Source organism: Podarcis raffonei, chromosome 16 (assembly GCF_027172205.1).
Source record: "Podarcis raffonei isolate rPodRaf1 chromosome 16, rPodRaf1.pri, whole genome shotgun sequence".
Taxonomy (NCBI): Eukaryota; Metazoa; Chordata; class Lepidosauria; order Squamata; family Lacertidae; genus Podarcis; species Podarcis raffonei.
In genome coordinates this window covers 30,887,277-30,907,075 of record NC_070617.1, presented here as the reverse complement: position 1 = coordinate 30,907,075, position 19,799 = coordinate 30,887,277, and the positions used below count along the sequence as shown (strand labels likewise).

At 46.9% G+C, this 19,799-nt stretch overlaps 1 protein-coding gene across 14 annotated transcripts in view; it reads left to right on the top strand.

Annotated features, from left to right (window-relative positions):
* The window catches only part of ARVCF (ARVCF delta catenin family member), a 606,803-nt gene that overhangs the window by 530,077 nt on the left and 56,927 nt on the right, over positions 1-19,799 (top strand). For all 14 annotated transcript variants that reach the window (XM_053369463.1, XM_053369462.1, XM_053369469.1 and 11 more), the window contains one exon: positions 3,073-3,144. In XM_053369463.1, coding sequence (XP_053225438.1) covers positions 3,073-3,144 — 72 coding nt within the window. The remainder of the gene's footprint in view (positions 1-3,072; positions 3,145-19,799) is intronic.

Genomic DNA, 19,799 nt, shown 5'->3' with positions numbered 1-19,799 from the left:
CTGACAGCTGCTGAGTGCCACATAGGTTGTAGACCTGCCATTGCTGAACTCTGAGGTAAATCCAGGGCAGGGGGAGAGAGAACAGCCCTGGATTTCCCTAAACTTTTCCTCAGGAATTTAAAAGCCTCTAAGGCTGCTGATATGTTGGTCTTCTTCCAAAATACTACATCCTGAGGTGCAGTTAGGTCAGGGGTGAGGAGCCTTTATCTTGCTGAGGGCCTTATTCCCTTATGGACAACTTTCCAGGGGTGGGTGGGGCCTGAGGGAAACATGGATGGCGCAATGGGTGTGAACCTTCCTTTTGTACATTAGGCTAGATTTCAACCATGCAAAAGTCACTTGGTTCTACACATAGTGGCATAGCGTGGTTTGTCAGTGCCCGGGGCCACACAGAGTAGTGGTTGGGAAACGGATGAAGTACGCATGCGCATTCAACTGCCTAATGGCGTCCGCATTACCCAGGACAGAGATAAGAAAAGAAGAGGCATTCTATTGTCTGGAGACAATAGTCCGCATGGAGAAGTCATTTTCAACGGAAGCGTGCAGTGATATTGAGGCAGCACACCTAATCATTTTGTGCCCGGGGGCAACCAGCCCTCTGCCCCCCATGCTACACCACTGCGCAAACACTGCCTCAGCACAGCTGCACACTTCCATTGCAAAAGGCAATATTCCCATTCCAGAAGGGATTCCCTACAGGCAAAAACTCACAGAGGGGTGGTAAGGGGTGTGGCTTATGGCGAAACTCAAGTGCCAGGTATAGAGACCTGGAGGATCGTGTTTGGCCCAAGGGCCTGAGGTTCCCTACCCCTGAGTTATGTAATTTTAAATTCTGGATCGAATGGTCTTATGGGGGGGGGGTCTTCACTTACTTCAAATTGTCTTCTCTTCTCCATGCCCCCCCCGTAACATGTACCATTTTGCTTGCTTCACTATGTGGTGTCCAGTTGCCTTTGGGTGACCCTTCTGCTCATTCTGCTGAATGGGGGTCCTGGACTCCTGCCCCACATCATCACTTATTGCCTGCACCTGCATTCCAGCTATGTCGCTCTGCCCTCCAGCTGCTGGGATCAGGCCCCAGCTGAAGACCAAGACTGGATGGGACATTATGCCCATCCAAGAGTTGCTGCACATTTACCGGCAGTAGAGCACAAGGAAGGGATATCTGTGGTCTTCTGGGTGTTGCTTGACTTGCAGTTCCCATCAGCCTGCATGGCCAACGGCCAGGGGTGGTGGCAACATCTGGCTTCCCACAGATTCTCCACCCCCTGCAGTTAACTATGTAAAATTCCACCCAAGTGGACAGCGTAGCTTTTGCTGGAAGCCAAATGCAGCAGAACAGAAACAGCACTGCATGCAATCAGCATGGGTTGGAATGGAAATCAATGCTTTCTCATCATGCACACCCTTAACAGGGAGCAAAGGCATTGTCATGGGAGCTAAAACAGGGCAGGTGTTGAAGCAGAGAAAAAGAGCATAGGGATCTGCAGGTCAGTAAGACCAGGCAGTGTTTTGTGGAGAAAACGGAGTGTGTGCTTCAGGGGAAGTGTGATGTTCTCCACTTTTGCATTCTACGTTCTCCCTTTCCTTCTCCCTTTCCCTCTCTTTCCTTCTGCCATAAATTCTTGTCATTTCCGAAGTGACAAGTTAAGAGTCCTCTTCTTAGAGAAGCATATGGGCTTAGCTGTCATCAGAAGAAAAATAAAATAGTGGCGTTCTGTCCCAACAGCTGACATCTTGCCTCTTTGCTGTTCTGTTTGTCTCCCAAAGCAGGGTGCTCCTGTCTTGTTTTGAGTGGTCTAAAAGAAACAAAAACAAATAAGAATGAAGGATCTTCTTCAGATTGCTATCATTGACCCTAGCCAAGATTTTGTCAAAAAGCGAATAAGAGAGGCCAGTTGGGTGGGGATGCGACTTTGGTTTTGACATTGAGCCTGTTCTGTCGACAGACACAAACAAACTCTGTTAGCCAAGTTGTCTGGTTAAAAAAGTGATGGTTGGATTTAACGGGTCTTGAAACCCGACAGCTAAAGTGTATGAAATATTGAAAATCTGTGATCAGACCTCCTGTTTCCATGGCAGACAAAAAGGCAGGATATCAATGCAAGAAACTATTAATAATCATGAAAATATATCAGGGACATCATGCAAGCAGGAAGATGAACCCCATTCTCCCCATGAATGCCACCCACATTAGATGTTTAACATTGGGCCATGAGATATTTTGGTCAAAGATCTCTACCAGAATTCTCCCCAAAGCATGTCCTCCCCATGTATTAGAGGCAACGACAATTGAGCCAGTTTGAAACCGGCTTACGTTTGTAGTGTAAACATGCCCTTGAATCTGATCAGACCTGCACATTGACGTTTGTCAGTTTCTGATTTAAAACTTTGCTCTTGCGAATAAAGAGTATACCAACGCACATTTTAAAACACTTGACCTGTACTCTGGGAATGTTTTGAGGAAACTGGTTGCATTTTTCTGTGTATATCATGTTATTTAAGTGGAAGAAGAGGTAATATTTAGGTTTTTTTTCTGGTAGCAAAAATATTTGGGGAAGACCCCTTTAGAACATGTGGGTTCCCCCCACTCTTTGAGGCCCAGATAATGGCCACTGATTCCCTGAATAGTTGCTTTGTTTTTCGCTGTGGCCTTTTGTTTTTAGATGTTTTTATTGTTTTGTTGGTGGTGTGTTTGCCACCTGGGTTCCTTTTTGGAAGGAAGGGTAGGTTTTTTTTAAAAGGGAGAAAAGGACGAATAAATAACTAACTTTTAAAATAAATAAAGAAGTGAAACAAATTCAGGATTAGGCCCGGTGGTTGACATTGCAGCAAGTCTCACTAACCAGTACATAAAAATATGTGTTTATTACCTTGGAATGTAAAGCCATGACAAATGTTTCCTTGCATGCCTGGAACTCTCCTGCAAATGGTGCACGCATGTGATGATGTTGTGTAATGTTGGGCTTTGTGCCCCATTTGTCCTCTTCTCTGGACGCAACAGTGACTGATTCAGGTTTATTCGTGTGCTGCTGATTCCTTTCATTGCTCATTCTTCTGTGTCGTGCACAGGGAAGAAGAACGGAGATGTGGACAGAAACTTTGATACACTGGATTTACCTAAGCGGTCTGAGTCAGCAAAAGGTAATGTGCTCGCGGGCGTGCTTTTTTCAAAGATCAGCAAGGGGCGAGGGAAGAAGCATGCTCTTGAGGGGTCTTGCAGAGGGATTGAAAAACATTTATCCTTATCTTTCATGCTTCTTTAATTTCACTATTAAATGAGCGTTCAAGGGCCGGTTCTGTTCCCGTCTATTATTTTGCTTTCTGATTGAATTGGTTTGGAGAAGATATAACGAGAGCTGAAGTCTTCCTTTGCAAACAATGTGCATTTTCCACACTGCTTCCTACAGCAGATTTAAAGGATTCTAACAATATTGCCTAATGTGTGTGTGTGGTATTACAAATTCCATGCATATCTAATAATTTAATTTAATATTGAGGAGACGCCGTCTTTGCTTTACATCACCCAAGGGGAGCTCCAGGGCTGGGTGCTGTTTGTGTACCACTGTTACCTTGGCACCGCTTTTCTTCTGTCACCCATCATGGTCAATGTGTGGTTTGAGCTGTATGTTCTTCCTTCTGTTGGGGTTTGACAGGTTGAAAAGATAACAAAACTTAAGGTTTGTTTTCGTGGCAAACAAAGCCATTCTGAGTACAGGTTTACACGTGGCCAAAATGGAATCACAAGTGCATGCGAAAACATACCGTACTTTTCCGTGTATAAAACTAGGTTTTTTTATTCAAAAACCATCTTAAAAATTGGGGGCCATCTTATACATCGATAGTGCATTGTGGGGACGTGGGATTGGTTGTTGCTGAAAGTCGGAGATTGTTATTGGTGGCAAGGGCTGGTGTTGATTGGCTGTTGCTGTGGCAATTGGTGGGAGATTTGCTGCTTTTGTCGGTGAGGAAACAGAGGATAGGTGGTTTTTGCGACACATGCGAGCGGCATTTTTTGTTTGGTGGGTGAAAACCGGTGAGGGTTAACCACCAGTGGGAGGAGTCCTGCTGAGGCACGTCAACTAGGACCTCCCCCCGGGGTCACTGCGTGGGGGCGTGCCGTGGGCCCACACCTCCATAGGCTTAGGACGAGGCCACGCCCCCCGGAATCCTTTACCGGACTACCCTTTTGTTCGGGGGAAGGTGATGGCGCTCCTCCCCCCTTCATCTGCATAACAATAGAACAGTACCCCCACCAATGCCTAACCGCCGATGCCATGGAGTTGTGACGGTTTGCTACGAGGTAGGCGAAAACCAATTGGCTGGTGCCAATCTGCCAGTTGGAAAAATTCCCACCAGGCCCCTTGACGGCGACCAACCGAAGCCCATAGCAACGTCAAAGAACCTAGCCTGAAGGGTGGGAGGGGAGGGGAAACCGGGTCAGCTGCGGCGCAGGAGAGAGGGAGACCCTCGGCCGCGCCAGACCTAAGTAGGCGAGGCCACGCCCCCCGAGCCAGACGATTGGCTGGCTCGGGGTATGACGCGTCCGAGGATTCCCTGTTATCACGTGGGCTGGACCCAGCCCCCGCGATTGTGGGGAGGGGCGTGAAGCCTGCAACCCTACCTCCTCCCTATCTCAGAAGTGGCTTTGTCCCCCCCATAGAGAAAATATACAAAGGTTAATATTAAATATCCAATATCCAATATATTTAAATCAAAGATAGAAGAAACTAATCTAAATAAAAATGCAAACACAAAGGGGAGCAGGGAACAGGGGAAAATAAAAAGGAGAGCTTTTGATCCTTCGACTGTCAGCTATATAGAGAAAATAGATCAAAGCATCCACTTCAAGATAACACCCAACATTTCACTTTCTACAAACCAATATATTCTTCAATCCTCAAACCCAGATATCATAAGTTCATTTTCTTCTTCACACAAAAAGCCTATAAGGGGCTTCCAATCTTTAGCAGGTATCAACAATGGTTTTTCTCTGATTAAACACGTCAACTTTGCCATCTCTGCTAAGTCAAAAAATTGTAACTACCATTCCTCCAAGGCAGGAAATGACGACTCTTTCCATCTTTGTGCATATAAAAGTCTTGCTACTGTGGTTAGGTATTGAAATAATGTTCCATAGTCAGTTTCTAATTGTATATCCAACTGTATTTCCTAGCAGGAAAATTTCTGCTTTCAGTTGAATGGTCACATTTAAAATCTTCTGCATCAATGTTTGTTTTTGTATCTGACATTTCTTAGCTTTCCCCACCAAGCATGAGAAAATGTCCCTTCGTATTTTTCACACATCCAGCAAACATCTGGAACACCTTTTTTCATTCTGAATAATTTCCAGAAAGGCTTTGGTGTCGATGATCATAATTGGAAGCCCTTCTGATTAGAAGTTGGTTAGAGATTGGTGCTGATAACACAAAGGTTGCAGGTTTGATTCCCTTACAGGGTGTTAGAACCCTGGAGGGAGTCAATATTTAATTACAGTCTTAAACTGGAGAGTAAGGGGAGGGAGCTAACATTCAAATGAGGCTCCAATTACAGTGGTACCTCAGGTTAAGTACTTAATTCGTTCCGGAGGTCCGTACTTAACCCGAAACTGTTCTTAACCTGAAGCACCACTTTAGCTAATGGGGCCTCCTGCTGCCGCCGAGCTGCCGGAGCACGATTTCTGTTCTCATCCTGAAGCAAAGTTCCTAACCTGATGCACTATTTCTGGGTTAGTGCAGTCTGTAACCTGAAGCGTATGTAACCTGAAGCGTATGTAACCCGAGGTACCACTGTAGTTGCTTTGCATACTTTCGGTTGCAGATAAGACTGATGGGAAGGACGTACATACAGTAGACCCTCAGCTTATGTTACCCTTGGGTAACGTAAACGTCAGGTTGCAAAAGCAGCAAACTCAGAAGTATTCTTCTGGGTTTCGCTGCTCGCGCATGCGCAGAAATGACACCTCCAGTTGCGGAAACTTCGGGATACGGCCAGACCTCTGGAACGGATCCCGTCCGCAGCCGGAGGTACCACTGTATTATGCTTGGTTCCCCCTTTTTGGGGGTATGTGCGGTGGAAATCCATCTGTTGAAATCCATCCATTCTTATGAGTAAGACACATGTTTTTGTTTACCAGTTAGCCTGATGGACAGTTCTGGAGAATAGCAATCAAGGCCTAATAAAGGAATTGCCCTAATGTGGATTTTGGATTTTAGGTAGCTCTCCAGTTCCTTTCCTCCTTCAAAGCAGGTATCTGGCCAAAGCAGCCGGCCTACATAGTTACTTAACGTTATAATGAGAGTGCAGCAATTTGGAATTATTAGGTGAGATAAGCAGAAGCAGAACGGCCATTTTCAAAGTCTTTGCCTCAAAGGTCAGATCCGTGGCACGGAGCTTTAATTGGTTCTGATGAGATCAGCTGCCAAAACCAAAAAGGTCTTAATAATCACATGAATTTGATTTGAGTGACATAAGGTAGGGTTTTTCCTTTTAAAAAAATGAATAATTATAGATTGATCTCTTTCAAATGAAAGTATATTTTAGGTTCTGAATTTTTATTTTTATTTAGCAAATGGCACTGCAGGCGCTGTCAGAACGGCTCATGCAAAGCTTGAAATGATTCTGCCCTTGATTCTGTCCACCATTTAAGATTGCTTGGCTTTCCACATTTATAAGAGGTACAGCGGATTAGAACACAAGGCAGGGCCTTCTTTGTAGCTGCCCCTTCTGATCTTGTATGTTTCAGCTTCTGTTTGTTGATCTTTATTCATGGACTGCTTAATTGAATCATGGCGAAGGACCATGTCCCAGGACCTCGATGCTCTACTGAAGTGTTGTTGTTGTCGTTTTGTTGTTGTTTTTAAGAAATCTGCACAAACACCTGCATTTAAATATGGGTTTGCAATTTCTTTTTGAGCAAAATGTGCATTTCTAAATGTCCACCCTCCATGCAAGTACACATGTCTAAACATGCATAAGGACGCGGGTGGTGCTGTGGGTTAGACCACAGAGCCTAGGGCTTGCCAATCAGAAGGTCGGTGGTTTGAATCCCCGTGACCGGGTGAGCTCCCATTGCTCGGTCCCTGCTCCTGCCAACCTAGCAGTTTGAAAGCACACCAGTGCAAGTAGATAAATAGGTACCACTCCGGCGGGAAGGTAAACGGCATTTCCGTGTGCTGCTCTGGTTCACCAGAAGCAGCTTAGTCATGCTGGCCACATGACCCGGAAGCTGTTCCCTCGGCCAATAAAGTGAGATGAGCGCCGCAACCCCAGAGTCGGTCACGACTGGACCCAATGGTCAGGGGACCCTTTACCTTTACTTTGCAATTTCTTTTTGAGTAAAATGTGCATTTCTAAATGTCCACCCTCCATCCCAGTACACATGTTCAAACATGCATTTTCATATGGATTTTGCTTTGCTTTTGAACTAAGACCTCCCTCACAAAATTTGGAGGAGGGTGAAACCTGGAGCTAAGTGCCCTCCTGTGGCGCAATGGGTGAGTGCGTCTGGCTATTAACTAAAAGGTTGGACTTTCAATCCCACCCAGGGATGACTGTGGGTGGGATTCCTGCATTTCGGGGGGTTGGACTAAATGACCCTCAGGATCCCCTCCAACACTGCAATTCTTTGATTATATGATTAGAATAACTTTGTCCTGATCTATGCATTAGCCCAGGAGGTGCAGATCAGTTCTGTTATTTTTTGAAAGTAGCGAAGAATAAATTCCTCAAGCATTCCTAATCCCTAGCTGTTAAAATGGTCCCCTTGATCAATCCCAGGAAGTCTGTTTTGAATGCCAAGATTTCAAATCCTAGACTGCGAGAAAGAATATAACACAGGAGAGTGCTTCTGAGCATGCGCAGAATCTCTGGCTCTCTCTCGCCACTAAACTGCATCACATCTGAAGAATGTAGATGCTCACATTTGCGACTTGCGCACCAATTAAAGAATGGCCCATATCTTTGCCGGGACTGACAGCTGCTAATTACACAGCAGCCAGGCTGAGCAATGCAAAATCGTCCCAGGCAATTTGAACCTGGCCTGTGGGAACCTCAATTAAGATACAGTTTGATTAAGCTTAACTGCTCTACATTGAGCTGCCCTTGAAAAGCATTTGTAGGCTACAGTCAATTCAGAATGCAGTGACCAGGTTGTTAAGCAGAATCTGCTCCCCTCTAGTGCTGAAAGAACTGCACCAGCTTTCAGTTTCCAAAAAAATACAACTCAGCTGCTGCCATTTACTGCTGCTGCTCCTCCTCCTCCTCCTCCTCCTTATTATTATTATTATTATTATTATTATTATTATTATTATTATTACAACCTACATCTCAAACTTCTGAGGGCTAAAAAACTTCCCTTTCTGCTGATCACGCCCAAGACAGTCTGTAGGGAAGGAAGCAGCCTCTAAGATACAGTGGTACCTCAGGTTATATACGCTTCAGGTTACATACGCTTCAGGTTACACACTCCGCTAACCCAGAAATAGTGCCTCAGGTTAAGAACTTTGCTTCAGGATGAGAACAGAAATCCTGCTCCGGCGGCTCGGCGGCAATAGGAGGCCCCATTAGCTAAAGTGGTGCTTCAGGTTAAGAACAGTTTCAGGTTAATTACGGACCTCCGGAACGAATTAAGTACTTAACCCGAGGTACCACTGTATCTGAGATGTAAGAGAATGCCTTTTCATCTGGAATTCGGCCCGGAAATGAACTGGCAACTAAAGATCTCAACCTATGTATTTCTAAACCCATTGAATCCTAAAATATGCATTTGTTAAGCCCTTAACATATTATTCCTGATCTGAGGACTGTATCACAAGCTGAGAACTATGTTGCAAAATTTGAAAAAGCATGAAACTGGAATGTTTCCCCTCAAGATGAGCTTGCCCTCAACTTACCTACCTGTCTTCTTCTTTAGTTACAACCAATCCAGGGGGTCTGTCCTGTCCATCACCTTTCTCCTCCTTTATCTCAGTGTTCCCATTGTAGAACTCAGTAGGGAGAAGGATGAGGACAAAACTAGAATTAGTTGGCTCTGCCTATCATTGGCTCTGGCGCCACCTAGTGTTAGCCTCCTGCCTTACACTCCCCCGCTCCCAATGAACACCAACCATCTCCACTGCAAGGACACTATTGTCTTTCTCTTCCCTCTCTGAATGGCTCCTCCAGAGACGTCATGTCTTGGCAGGTATGCAAGTAGCAGGGCCTGTGAAAACCCACCTCTGTTTGAACCGCCTTCTCTTATTAAAGCTGCACTCTTTGAGCTGAGAAGCTTCGATCCGGTCGTGATCCTCTTGTAAAGTCCTCAAATAAAAGAGGTAGTTAAGTTGAGCCGATCTAATGTTCATGACGACCTTGGGGAACTGGAATCGGCGCACGTCCTTTTCTGGCTCCGGAAAGTCAAACTGTTCTCCACGGGACTTTAATCACAAGGGTCTTTTGTCTAATAGGCAGTGATATGTGCCGTTTAAACAATTCTGGGTTTAAAGCACCATTCGTTCCGAGCACTGAGTTTGAAACAAACCGAAAGATGAACTTTTGTCTCTCTTTCGCGAGGCACAAAGGGAAGGAAGTTCTGGATTGCTGCCTGGCAATCTCAAAGCATGTAGTGCTCCAGGATATTTTAAATGGTACTATATCCACGAGAGAGCTGTTGTGATGCAGTATGACACTGAGCTGCTGAGGCTCCCGCTATAGACTCTCCTCCCTGGAAGAGAGGGGAGTGGTTGTGGGCGGGAGCCCGAGCTCCGCCCCTGGCCGGGGGCCTTAGCCCCCGCCCCTCCTCACCTGGCTGGCGCCCACGCCCACCGGAGGCAGCCAACCAGGTGTCTCCGGGGGGCGTGTTTAGCAGCTTAATGCTGCGGCTCCAGCTCAGCCTCCTCCTCAGTCGTCGTCGTCCCGCAGCGAGTCACCCACCCTCCACTCCCATTTAGCTCAGGGTCTAGGTTTTTTGGCCTTGCTATGGACCTTAGGTTGGTCGCCCCAGTTGTCTGGGGGGCCTGGTAGGAACTTTTCCATTTGGCATTAGGCTTTTTGGTTTTTCCGCCTACCTCGTAGCAATCGTCACAACTTTTGTGGTATTGGTGGGTAGGTTAGGCATTGGATTCATGTGTGTCAAGGGCTAGGTGTGGCCATCGCCTATGCTATCTACCGTGGTTTATTCCGTTAAAGGAATCTGGCGGTCGTGTATTCCGTCCGATGCCTGCTTGGCGGGAGGCCATGGCACGACCCTCGGTGACATCAGGGGTGAGCCTATAGTTGGATCAGCATCAACAGGCTCCACCTACTGTTGAATAAACCCACCTCCTATAGTCATCCAATGCCTAAGCCAATACCTTTTCACTGCTGTAATCAATAAAGTTGTGGCCTTTTCTTGCCCATTAACCTTATATCACGTGTCCTTGTGTGTTTATTTCACATAGCGGGGGTCGGGCCCTCGATCCACAATATATATTTACTCTCATGGGGAGAGAAGCAGCTGGGGGTGATTTTTGAGTAGAAAAGCAGCCTGAGAGGAAGGGACGATGCAGGCCATTCTCTCCCTATTCCCACCAGTCAGGAGTGTAGTCTTGTGACACCACCACCCCAAACAAACCTCCATTTAAAGCAGGCATAGGCAAACTCGGCCCTCCATATGTTTTGGGACTACAACTCCCATCATCCCTGACCATTGGTCTGTTAGCTAGGGATGATGGGAGTTGTAGTCCTAAAACATCTGGAGGGCCAAGTTTGCCTATGCCTGATTTAATGACATCCCACTTTAAGCAGCCAGGACTTCACCCCCAAGGAATCCTGGGTAGTTGTTTAAGAATGCTGGGAGACCCCTGTTCCCCTCACAGAGCTACAATTCTCAGAGTAAATTGACAATTAATCTCTCTTCCAAGTGGGAATTGGCGCTCTGTGAGGGGGGGATTTGGGGCCTTCCCAACAACTCTCACTTCCCAGAATTCCTTGGGCGGGAGTCATGACTGTTCTAGGATAATGCTCTGAATCAGCGGTTCTCAACCTGTGGGTCCCCAAATGTGGTTGGACTACAACTCCCATCAGCCCTGAGCTCAGGCCTTGCTAGCTAGGGGTGATGGGAGTTGTAGTTCAACAACATCTGGGGACCCACAGGTTGAGAAAGGCTGCTCTAAATGCATTGTGCAGATGGGGCCCCGTGTTTCATCAGCAACGATTTCATCACATGTTTAGGATGCTTCCCCTCAGAACCTGACCCAGTTTATCAGCCAGCCATTTTCTCGCAACCCGCCAGTTCCAGTCGCTGGTTCCCCTGGCAAGATCTGTCACGTCTCTTTGAGGAGAACGCGGGGCTGCTCCCTCAGACATTTCCCACCATGACAGGAACATTCTAGACCCTGTCAGAGGGGATTGTTTTCTTTTTATGTGGGTCAGCTCCTGAAGACAAGGTGTCACTTAAACCACGGCAAGCGCATGACTAAGCAGCCTCCGTATTGGAAGCGGTTTGTGCTTAACTTATGAAGAAAGAAATATGCCAGCACTGACATCCGCCAGAAAGACTCACTCTCTGTGCTGGAAGTCTTGGTCACATTGACATCACACTTTTTAAATTTTTATTTTAAATCACTCTTTGTTGTTGTTTAATCGTTTGGTCGTGTCCCCATGGACCAGAGCACGCCAGGCACTCCTGTCTTCCACTGCCTCCCGCAGTTTGGTCAAACTCATGCTGGTAGCTTCGAGAACACTGTCCAACCATCTCGTCCTCTGCCGTCCCCTTCTCCTTGTGCCCTCAATCTTTCCCAACATCAGGGTTTTTTCCAGGGAGTCTTCTCTTCTCATGAGGTGGCCAAAGTATTGGAGCCTCAGCTTCACGATCTGTCCTTCCAGTGAGCACTCAGGGCTGATTTCCTTCAGAATGGAGAGGTTTGATCTTCTTGCAGTCCATGGGACTCTCAAGAGTCTCCTCCAGCACCATAATTCAAAAGCATCAATTCTTCGGCGATCAGCTTTCTTTATGGGCCAGCTCTCACTTCCATACAACACTACTGGGGAAACCATAGCTTTAACTATACGGACCTTCATTGGCAAGGTGACGTCTCTCCTTTTTAAGATGCTGTCCTTCATGGATCACTGCCTTGCTGTGGCAAAGGGGCTTGAATAACTCAGAGAAGCTATGAGCCATGCCATGAAAGGCCACCCAATATGGACAGGTCATAGTGGAGAGTTTTGACCAAACGTGATCCACCTGGAGCAGGAACCGGGAAGCCACTCCAGTATCCCTGCCAAGAAAACTCCATGGACAAATCACTCTTAGACCATTCTTAACATGCAAAGCTTGCCCCCAAGGATCTTGGGAAGCGTGGTTTGTTAAGGACGCCAAGAATTAGACCTCTGAGAGGGGTCCCCTGACACCTCTTATCACCCGTAACAAACTACAGTTCCCAGGAGTCTTTGTGGTTAAAGGAGTACTTTAAACGTGTGGTGCGGATGTGACCTTTTGCTTTCTCATTACCAATACGGAAGAATGGAAGAACTGAGGGGAAGCAGAAATAAGATCCAAACGGGATCAAGCACCCAATGGCATCATATGCAGCTGTGTGAATCGTTTTATGAAACGTCACCAACATCCCTCATGAATGCATATGCCAGCTGCTTCAAGTACTTCTTGATTTTACCCCAATCTTTTCCCTGTCCTTTCCTTCTGTTCTTTGAAATTAAGATTGAATTCTTGCTGCAGTGTTGCAGGTGGCCCAAACCAGTGGCTTTGCCATTTTTGTTTGTTTATGTCCATTTATATCCCTCATTCAAGGACCTCAGGGTGGAATATATAGTTGTCCTCCTCCCTATTTTACCCTCACAACAACCCTGTGAGGTGGGTTAGGCTGAGAGGGAGTGACTGACCCAAGGTTCACCCAGGGAGCTTCATGGCTGAGTGGGGATTTGAACCCTGGTCTCCCAGGTCCTAGTCTGACACTCTAACCACTACACCACATTGGCTCCCACTAGTAGTTGACTTCACTGCAGATGGTGACAGCAGTCACGAAATTAAAAGATGCCTGCTTCTTGTGAGAAAAGCGATGACAAACCTAGCATCTTAAAAAGCAGAGACATCACCTTGCCGACAAAGGTCCGTATAGTTAAAGCTATGGTTTTCCCAGTAGTGATGTATGGAAGTGTGAGCTGGACCATAAAGAAGGCTGATCACCGAAGAATTGATGCTTTTGAATTGTGGTGCTGGAGGAGACTCTTGAGAGTCCCATGGACTGCAAGAAGATCAAACCTATCCATTCTGAAGGAAATCAGCCTTGAGTGCTCACTGGAAGGACAGATCGTGAAGCTGAGGCTCCAGTACTTTGGCCACCTCATGAGGAGAGAAGACTCCCTGGAAAAGACCCTGATGTTGGGAAAGATGGAGGGCAAAAGGAGAAGGGGACAACAGAGGACGAGATGGTTGGACAGTGTTGTCGAAGCTACCAACATGAGTTTGACCAAACTGTGGCAGGCAGTGGAAGACAGGAGTGCCTGGCATGCTCTGGTCCACGGGGTCATGAAGAGTCGGACATGACTAAGATAAGAGATAAGATAAATTTATTGTCATTGTCCATATATACACAGTATACACAACAACGAAAATCAAACACCCACCCAAAGACCGGGTTCACATACACATTTGCACGTATCTCCAACATTCTCATCCTATTCAGACATAATCTATAAAACATAACATAATCCAGAATATAACATAACCTATTTAAAGGCATAACATAACCTAAAACCTATCTCATTCCTTCCTACTTCCTGCTTGCTATTTCTTGCAACTGGCCCTAAGATCATTATTTAGTGCAATCAGAGCTCTTGGATAGAAACTATTCAGAAGGCGTGTGGTTCGTGTTTTCATTGTCCTATATCTTCTGCCCGAAGGCAACAGTTCAAAGAAGTTGTGAGCAGGATGGGTGGGATCTCTCAGGATATTGTGTGACTTCTTCAAAGTGCGAGACGTGAAGATCTCATCCAGGGTTGGTAGTTGGAGCCCAATAACATTCTGGGCAATTTTAATTATTCTCTGTAAAGCTTTTTTATCCGTTTCAGAGCTGCTCCCATACCACGATAATACACTATAGGTTAAGACACTCTCAATGGTACTGTGATAATAGGACAGAAGTAGGTGCTGAGATAGATTCAGTCCCCTGAGCATTCTCAGGAAATACAACCTCCCCTGCACCTTCCTCACAACCATATTAATATTTGCAGTCCATGAGAGGTCCTCAGAGATATAAATGCCCAGGTATTTAAAACTACCAACCCTCTCCACCTCCTCGCCATTTATGTGCAATGGTAAAAATACACTTTTCTTTCTCCTAAAGTCAATTATGAGTTCTTTGGTTTTTTTGGTGTTAAGCATAAGATTGTTTTCTTTACACCATTGAATTAACCCCTGTACTTCTTTCCTATAAGCAGTCTCATTGTTCTCACTAATGAGCCCCACCACCGTTGTATCATCCGCAAATTTGATGATTGTGTTGGACTTATACAGTGGGGTGCAATCAAATGTGTACAGGGAATAGAGAAAGGGACTTAGCACACATCCCTGAGGGGCTCCTGTGCTTAACACTAGAGTAGAAGAATAGTGAGGTCCCATTCTCACTGTCTGCGGCCTATCAGTCAGGAAATTCCTTACCCACAGACAGATCTTCTGATGTATACCCAAGTTGGTCATTTTAAGAAATAACCTGTCTGGCAGAATTGTATTGAAGGCAGAACTGTAGTCCACAAACAACAGCCTTGCGTAGGTTCCCTGTCGTTCTAGATGACTCAGTACAGTATGGACAGCGATGGAAATAGCATCATCAGTAGATCTGTTTCTTCTGTATGCAAACTGGAACGGGTCTAGAGTGGATGGAAGACCAGCCTTAATATGATCTAGCACCAATCTCTCAAAACATTTCATAACGACAGATGTTAGAGCTATTGGTCTATAGTCATTGAGAGATACCACCACTGACTGCTTGGGGACTGGCACTATAATCGATGTCTTCAGGCAGGTAGGGACAGAACCCTGCAACAGGGATAGGTTAAAAATGTCCGTAAATACCCCAGCTAATTCTGCAGCGCAGTCCCTAATAACCCGTCCCGTGATTCCATCCGGTCCAGCTGCCTTCCTAATGTTAATGCTCCGAAAGGCACGTTGTACGTCAGAGGTCTGTAATAAAAATGGTTGTCTATCAGTAGTAGTTTCTGATGATGTGCTGGTAGCCAATGCTGTAGTGACGGTAGTTCCAGTTCCCACCTCAAAGCGACTAAAAAATTGATTCAGTTGATCAGCCAGGTGCGCACTGCTACTGGCCAGTTCGTTTTTAATATTTTGCCCTGTAATTTGTCGCAGGCCTTGCCATACTCGACGAGGGTCGGAGCTTTCAAAATGTTTTTCAATCCTAAACAACAGTAGTTGACTACTAAGCAGCTCCACCTCCCTGAAACCCAATACTTCCCCACTTAGAAGCTGTGTAGCACAAATGGCACATAGGTCAGCATGGAGCCACCAGTAGGAAGGCCCTGTCTTGCATGCAGGAGGTCCTAGGCTCAATCTCTAGGTGGGGCTGGGAACGTCCCTTGCCTGAAATCATGGAGAGCCATTGCCAATCATTGTACTGGGCTAGATGGACCAATGGTCTAACTTGGTATAAGGCAACTTCTTATTAGGGGAAGGGCTAGGACTGCTAGGACTGTGGTGGCCCTGTCTGAAATGTCAGGGAGATGCTGCCAGTCAGTGTCAACAATATTGAGCTAGATGGATCATCAGTTGTGACTCAATATAAGACCTATGTTAGAAAGACTTGCAGGGAGGGCCAGGAAGGAGTTCTCTGCCACCTTGAACCCTAGCAAAAAAAAACCTAGGGGGCCTGATCCCCCCCCCACAAAGACCATGAAAAGCATTAATTTCATTTCTAAGTAAATTATCAAGGAGGGGGAAAAGCGGAACACGGTGGAACAAGAAGCCAACGCTTCTATTCCAGCTGAAGCTGAGAAGCAGCCAGCTGGTACCCAGAGTCTACATTTGTGATGGATGAGGAGAGGTGAGAATTTAATGTACTGAGCGGAGGGCGGGTGGGGGGAGTTTGCCACATGAAAAGATCCGCGAGGGAAAAATCTCCTATCCAAGGTAATAAAGTTCTGCCGACACGAGACACTGCAAGACAGATGAGCAATCCTTAGCTCCTTTGTAAATTATGACCGCCACAGGGGATTGCGATGAGCAATGTACTTAGCAAAAACCATTGAAATATGAGAATTCTCACCATTGCATACCAAATGCTTAGTGGGTGTTAATGCAATAACATGTGCTTTAGAGTTTGTTGTTGTTGTTGTCTTGGGAGAACATCTTGCAATGGCCATTGCAGAGGAGGAGATGCATGACCGGCGCTGTTAGCCTATTAAGGGGCACACAGAGGTGTATTGGGGTATGAAGAACAGGTGCTGTTTCTGAAGCATGGTCCCAGCTTTGAGCTGATCAGAGTGAAAGAAGATAGGTCCGCCACTGGAGATCAGCTCCTAGGGTCACTCTGGAGAAGGGGTGTTGCCAGGGACTGCTTGGATGACCAAGAGTGGGGGGAGCCACCCGCCCAAGAGCCCCCCAGGGAGGACACAGAAGAATATGACTTAGATCCAGGATCCTGCTGGTGGGACACTGAAGAGCAGCCTGCAGAAGCAATGAGCTAGAAGCAGAGGGTTTGAGCGATCAAGAAGGGGGGTTGGGAGAAGAAGGACTAGAGTATGGTTACCAGATGTCCCCGTTTCCCAAGGACAGTCCCCTGATTTACAAATCTGTCCCCAGACAAAATCCGCCCCCAGAATGTCCGAGGATTTCATTTAATGTCCCTGGATTTATATTTTAAGTGTTCTAGATTTATTAGTAGGGAATGAATGTTGCATGATTGGTTCAACAGCACAAGACAAATCCTATGGGGACTTCTGGCGAGGCAAAATGGCGGGTGCCATGGCAGCGAGCAGCTCCTGAAGCCAGCCAGAGCCAACTGCGCTACCAGGTTGGCTCCAGGCTGCTGAGACTGCTGCTGCCGAGGGGGAACCAGGGACGCCCAGCATGTCAGCTGGGGGAACCACTGACACCCCCCCATGACCCAAATTGAGCCGGGAGTGAGAGCACCTGGTCATCTGGCTGACTGCCCAGCGGTGCTCCAGGGCCAGTAAAAACCCCAGAGCCACCGTAGGGAGAAGGAGGGAAGGAGAAGGAGAAGGAAGAGGAAGAGGAAGGAGAAAAAAGAGGGGAGCCCTGACCTTGCCACGCTGCTGCTGCAGGTTGGAGAGCACTGGGAGGGCAAGGACACGTGGCTGAGCCCAGGCCCGATCCGAGCCTACTCCATGGCAGATAGCGCTCCAAGAGACCAGAGGTAGGCCGCGTGACAGAGGAGACCCAGAAGAGAAGATAGTACTTTTAATTTTTTTAAAAAATGATTTTTTAAAAAATAACTTGTTTCTCTCTTTTTTTTAAAAAAATGTCCCCGGATTCTTTGAAAAAAATCTGGTAACCTTAGGCTAGAGGCTGGTTAGAGGCTGAGAGTCACAGTGTGAGCACAGACTCAGAGAAGCGTCTGAGGTTGCCCCTGATCCCAGTCCTGTTGGCTCTCTTCCCCCTCTGACACCCCAATCGAGGAAAGTCACAGCCTTTGTCTGCTTGGGAGGGATCCAAACTGAGAGGCTACAGGGGGAAGGGTGGTCAGTTTCAGCAACATCTCAACTGGATTAAGACGAACCAGAGGACTCAACTGTGCTGCTATTTTCTGTTAATAAAGAGGTACAGTGGTACCTCTGGATACGAACGGGGATCCGTTCCGGAGCCCCGTTCGCATCCAGGAGAGAACGCAACCCGCGACTGTGCATCTGCACGTGTCACGATTTGCCTCTTACACGCATGCGCGTGACATCATTTTGACCGTGTGCACATGCACGAGCGGCGAAACCCGGAAGTAACGCGTTCCATTACTTCTGGGTCGCCGCACAGCGCAACCCGAAAGCACTCAACCTGAAGCACATTTAACCCGAGGTATGACTGTAATGGGGATGCGGGTGGCGCTGTGGGTTAAACCACAGAGCCTAGGACTTGCCGATCAGAAAGTCGGCGGTTCGAATCCCTGCGACGGGGTGAGCTCCCGTTGCTCGGTCCCTGCTCCTGCCAACCTAGCAGTTCGAAAGCACGTCAAAGTGCAAGTAGATAAATAGGTACCGCTCCGGTGGGAAGGTAAACGGCGTTTCCATGCGCTGCTCTGGTTCGCCAGAAGCGGCTTAGTCATGCTGGCCACATGACGTGGAAGCTGTACGCTGGCTCCCTTGGCCAATAAAGCAAGATGAGCGCTGCAACCCCAGAGTCGGCCACGACTAGACCTAATGGTCAGGGGTCTCTTTACCTTTACCTTATGACTGTAATTGCATTCTGTGTCTTCTGAGCTTTCCTACCCTGTGCTTGACCTGGGCTCGCTTGGCAGCTGCTTGACAGGTGCAGGAAGTGTCATGAGACAAAGGTTCTTGAGAGCAAAAGCAGCAAGGCCTACAATCATTCAGACCTAAGCCTGCTAACAGCTGTTAATAGCAAACTGCTAAGTCACTGTTACTCATGACTCATCTTGAGTGATGACTCATTCTCCTTATAAAAGTAGCCATCCTCTCAATGGGCCTAAGCCAGAGAGCTGCACGGATCCTGTATGGAGTAGTCTATGGAACAGTGCTGTTCTTGTTGCTTGTAAAACTAAGGCAGGCAGAGGGGCTCCAGGACTCTAGTAAATCACTAAGACTGTGCCTCTGTGAAGAGTCAGACAGCTGCTATGAGCACTCTGTGCATGCTCTTTAGCTATGCTGTTTCTGAACAAGTTTATTTTCTTCAGTAATGTTTTATTCTGTTTATGAAGAAGGCTCTGCATTGATTAATTTACCGCTGCACGACAAGAAGAGCAGCGAGGATGTGCCAAAGCTAGGCGTTTAGGAACACTGCTAACACAAGGCGCTTCAGTCTCAAGATTATGGCAGGCAAGTTCTGTTCCGTACTATGGAACTTAAAGGAAAACACAGCTTAAGTCACTCTGAAAGAGCACTTCAAATCATTTGCCCATGTATGTGAACAGAAAACAGTAGATCTAGCTGAAAGGTAACACATGGAAGCAGTGCTTGTTGCAATGCATCCCTAGTCTTTATTATTATTGTATGTTTATAAGATTATGGTGGGACACGGGTGGTGCTGTGGGTTAAACCACAGAGCCTAGGATTTGCCGATCAGAAGGTTGGCGGTTCGAATCCCCACGACGGGGGGGAACTACACTTCATTGGGGGGGAGAACAGTGTTCTAAATGTATGGTATCATCCACACCCAAAGCGGCTTTTCCAGAAGGAGAAGGCGGTAGTAGTAGTAGTAATAATAATAATAATAATAATAATAATTCATTATTTCTACCCCGCCCGTCTGGCTAGGCCTCCCCAGCCACTCTGGGCAGCTCCCAACAGAATATTAAAAACATGATAAAACATCAAACATTAAAAACTTCCCCAAACAGGGCTGCCTTCAGATGTCTTCTAAAAGTCAGATAGCTGTTTATTTCCTTGACATCTGACAGGAGGGCATTCCACAGGGCGGGCGCCACTACCGAGAAGGCCCTCTGCCTGGTTTCCCTTAGCCTCACTTCTCGCAGTGAGGGAACCTCCAGAAGGCCCTCGGAGCTGCACCTCGGTGTCAGGGCTGAACGATGGAGGTGGAGACGCAGTTGGGACTCAACTGCACACGTCTGTGTGTTTCATATAGCTGGACCATTAACCGGAAAGGTCTGCGGATGACTTTTCAG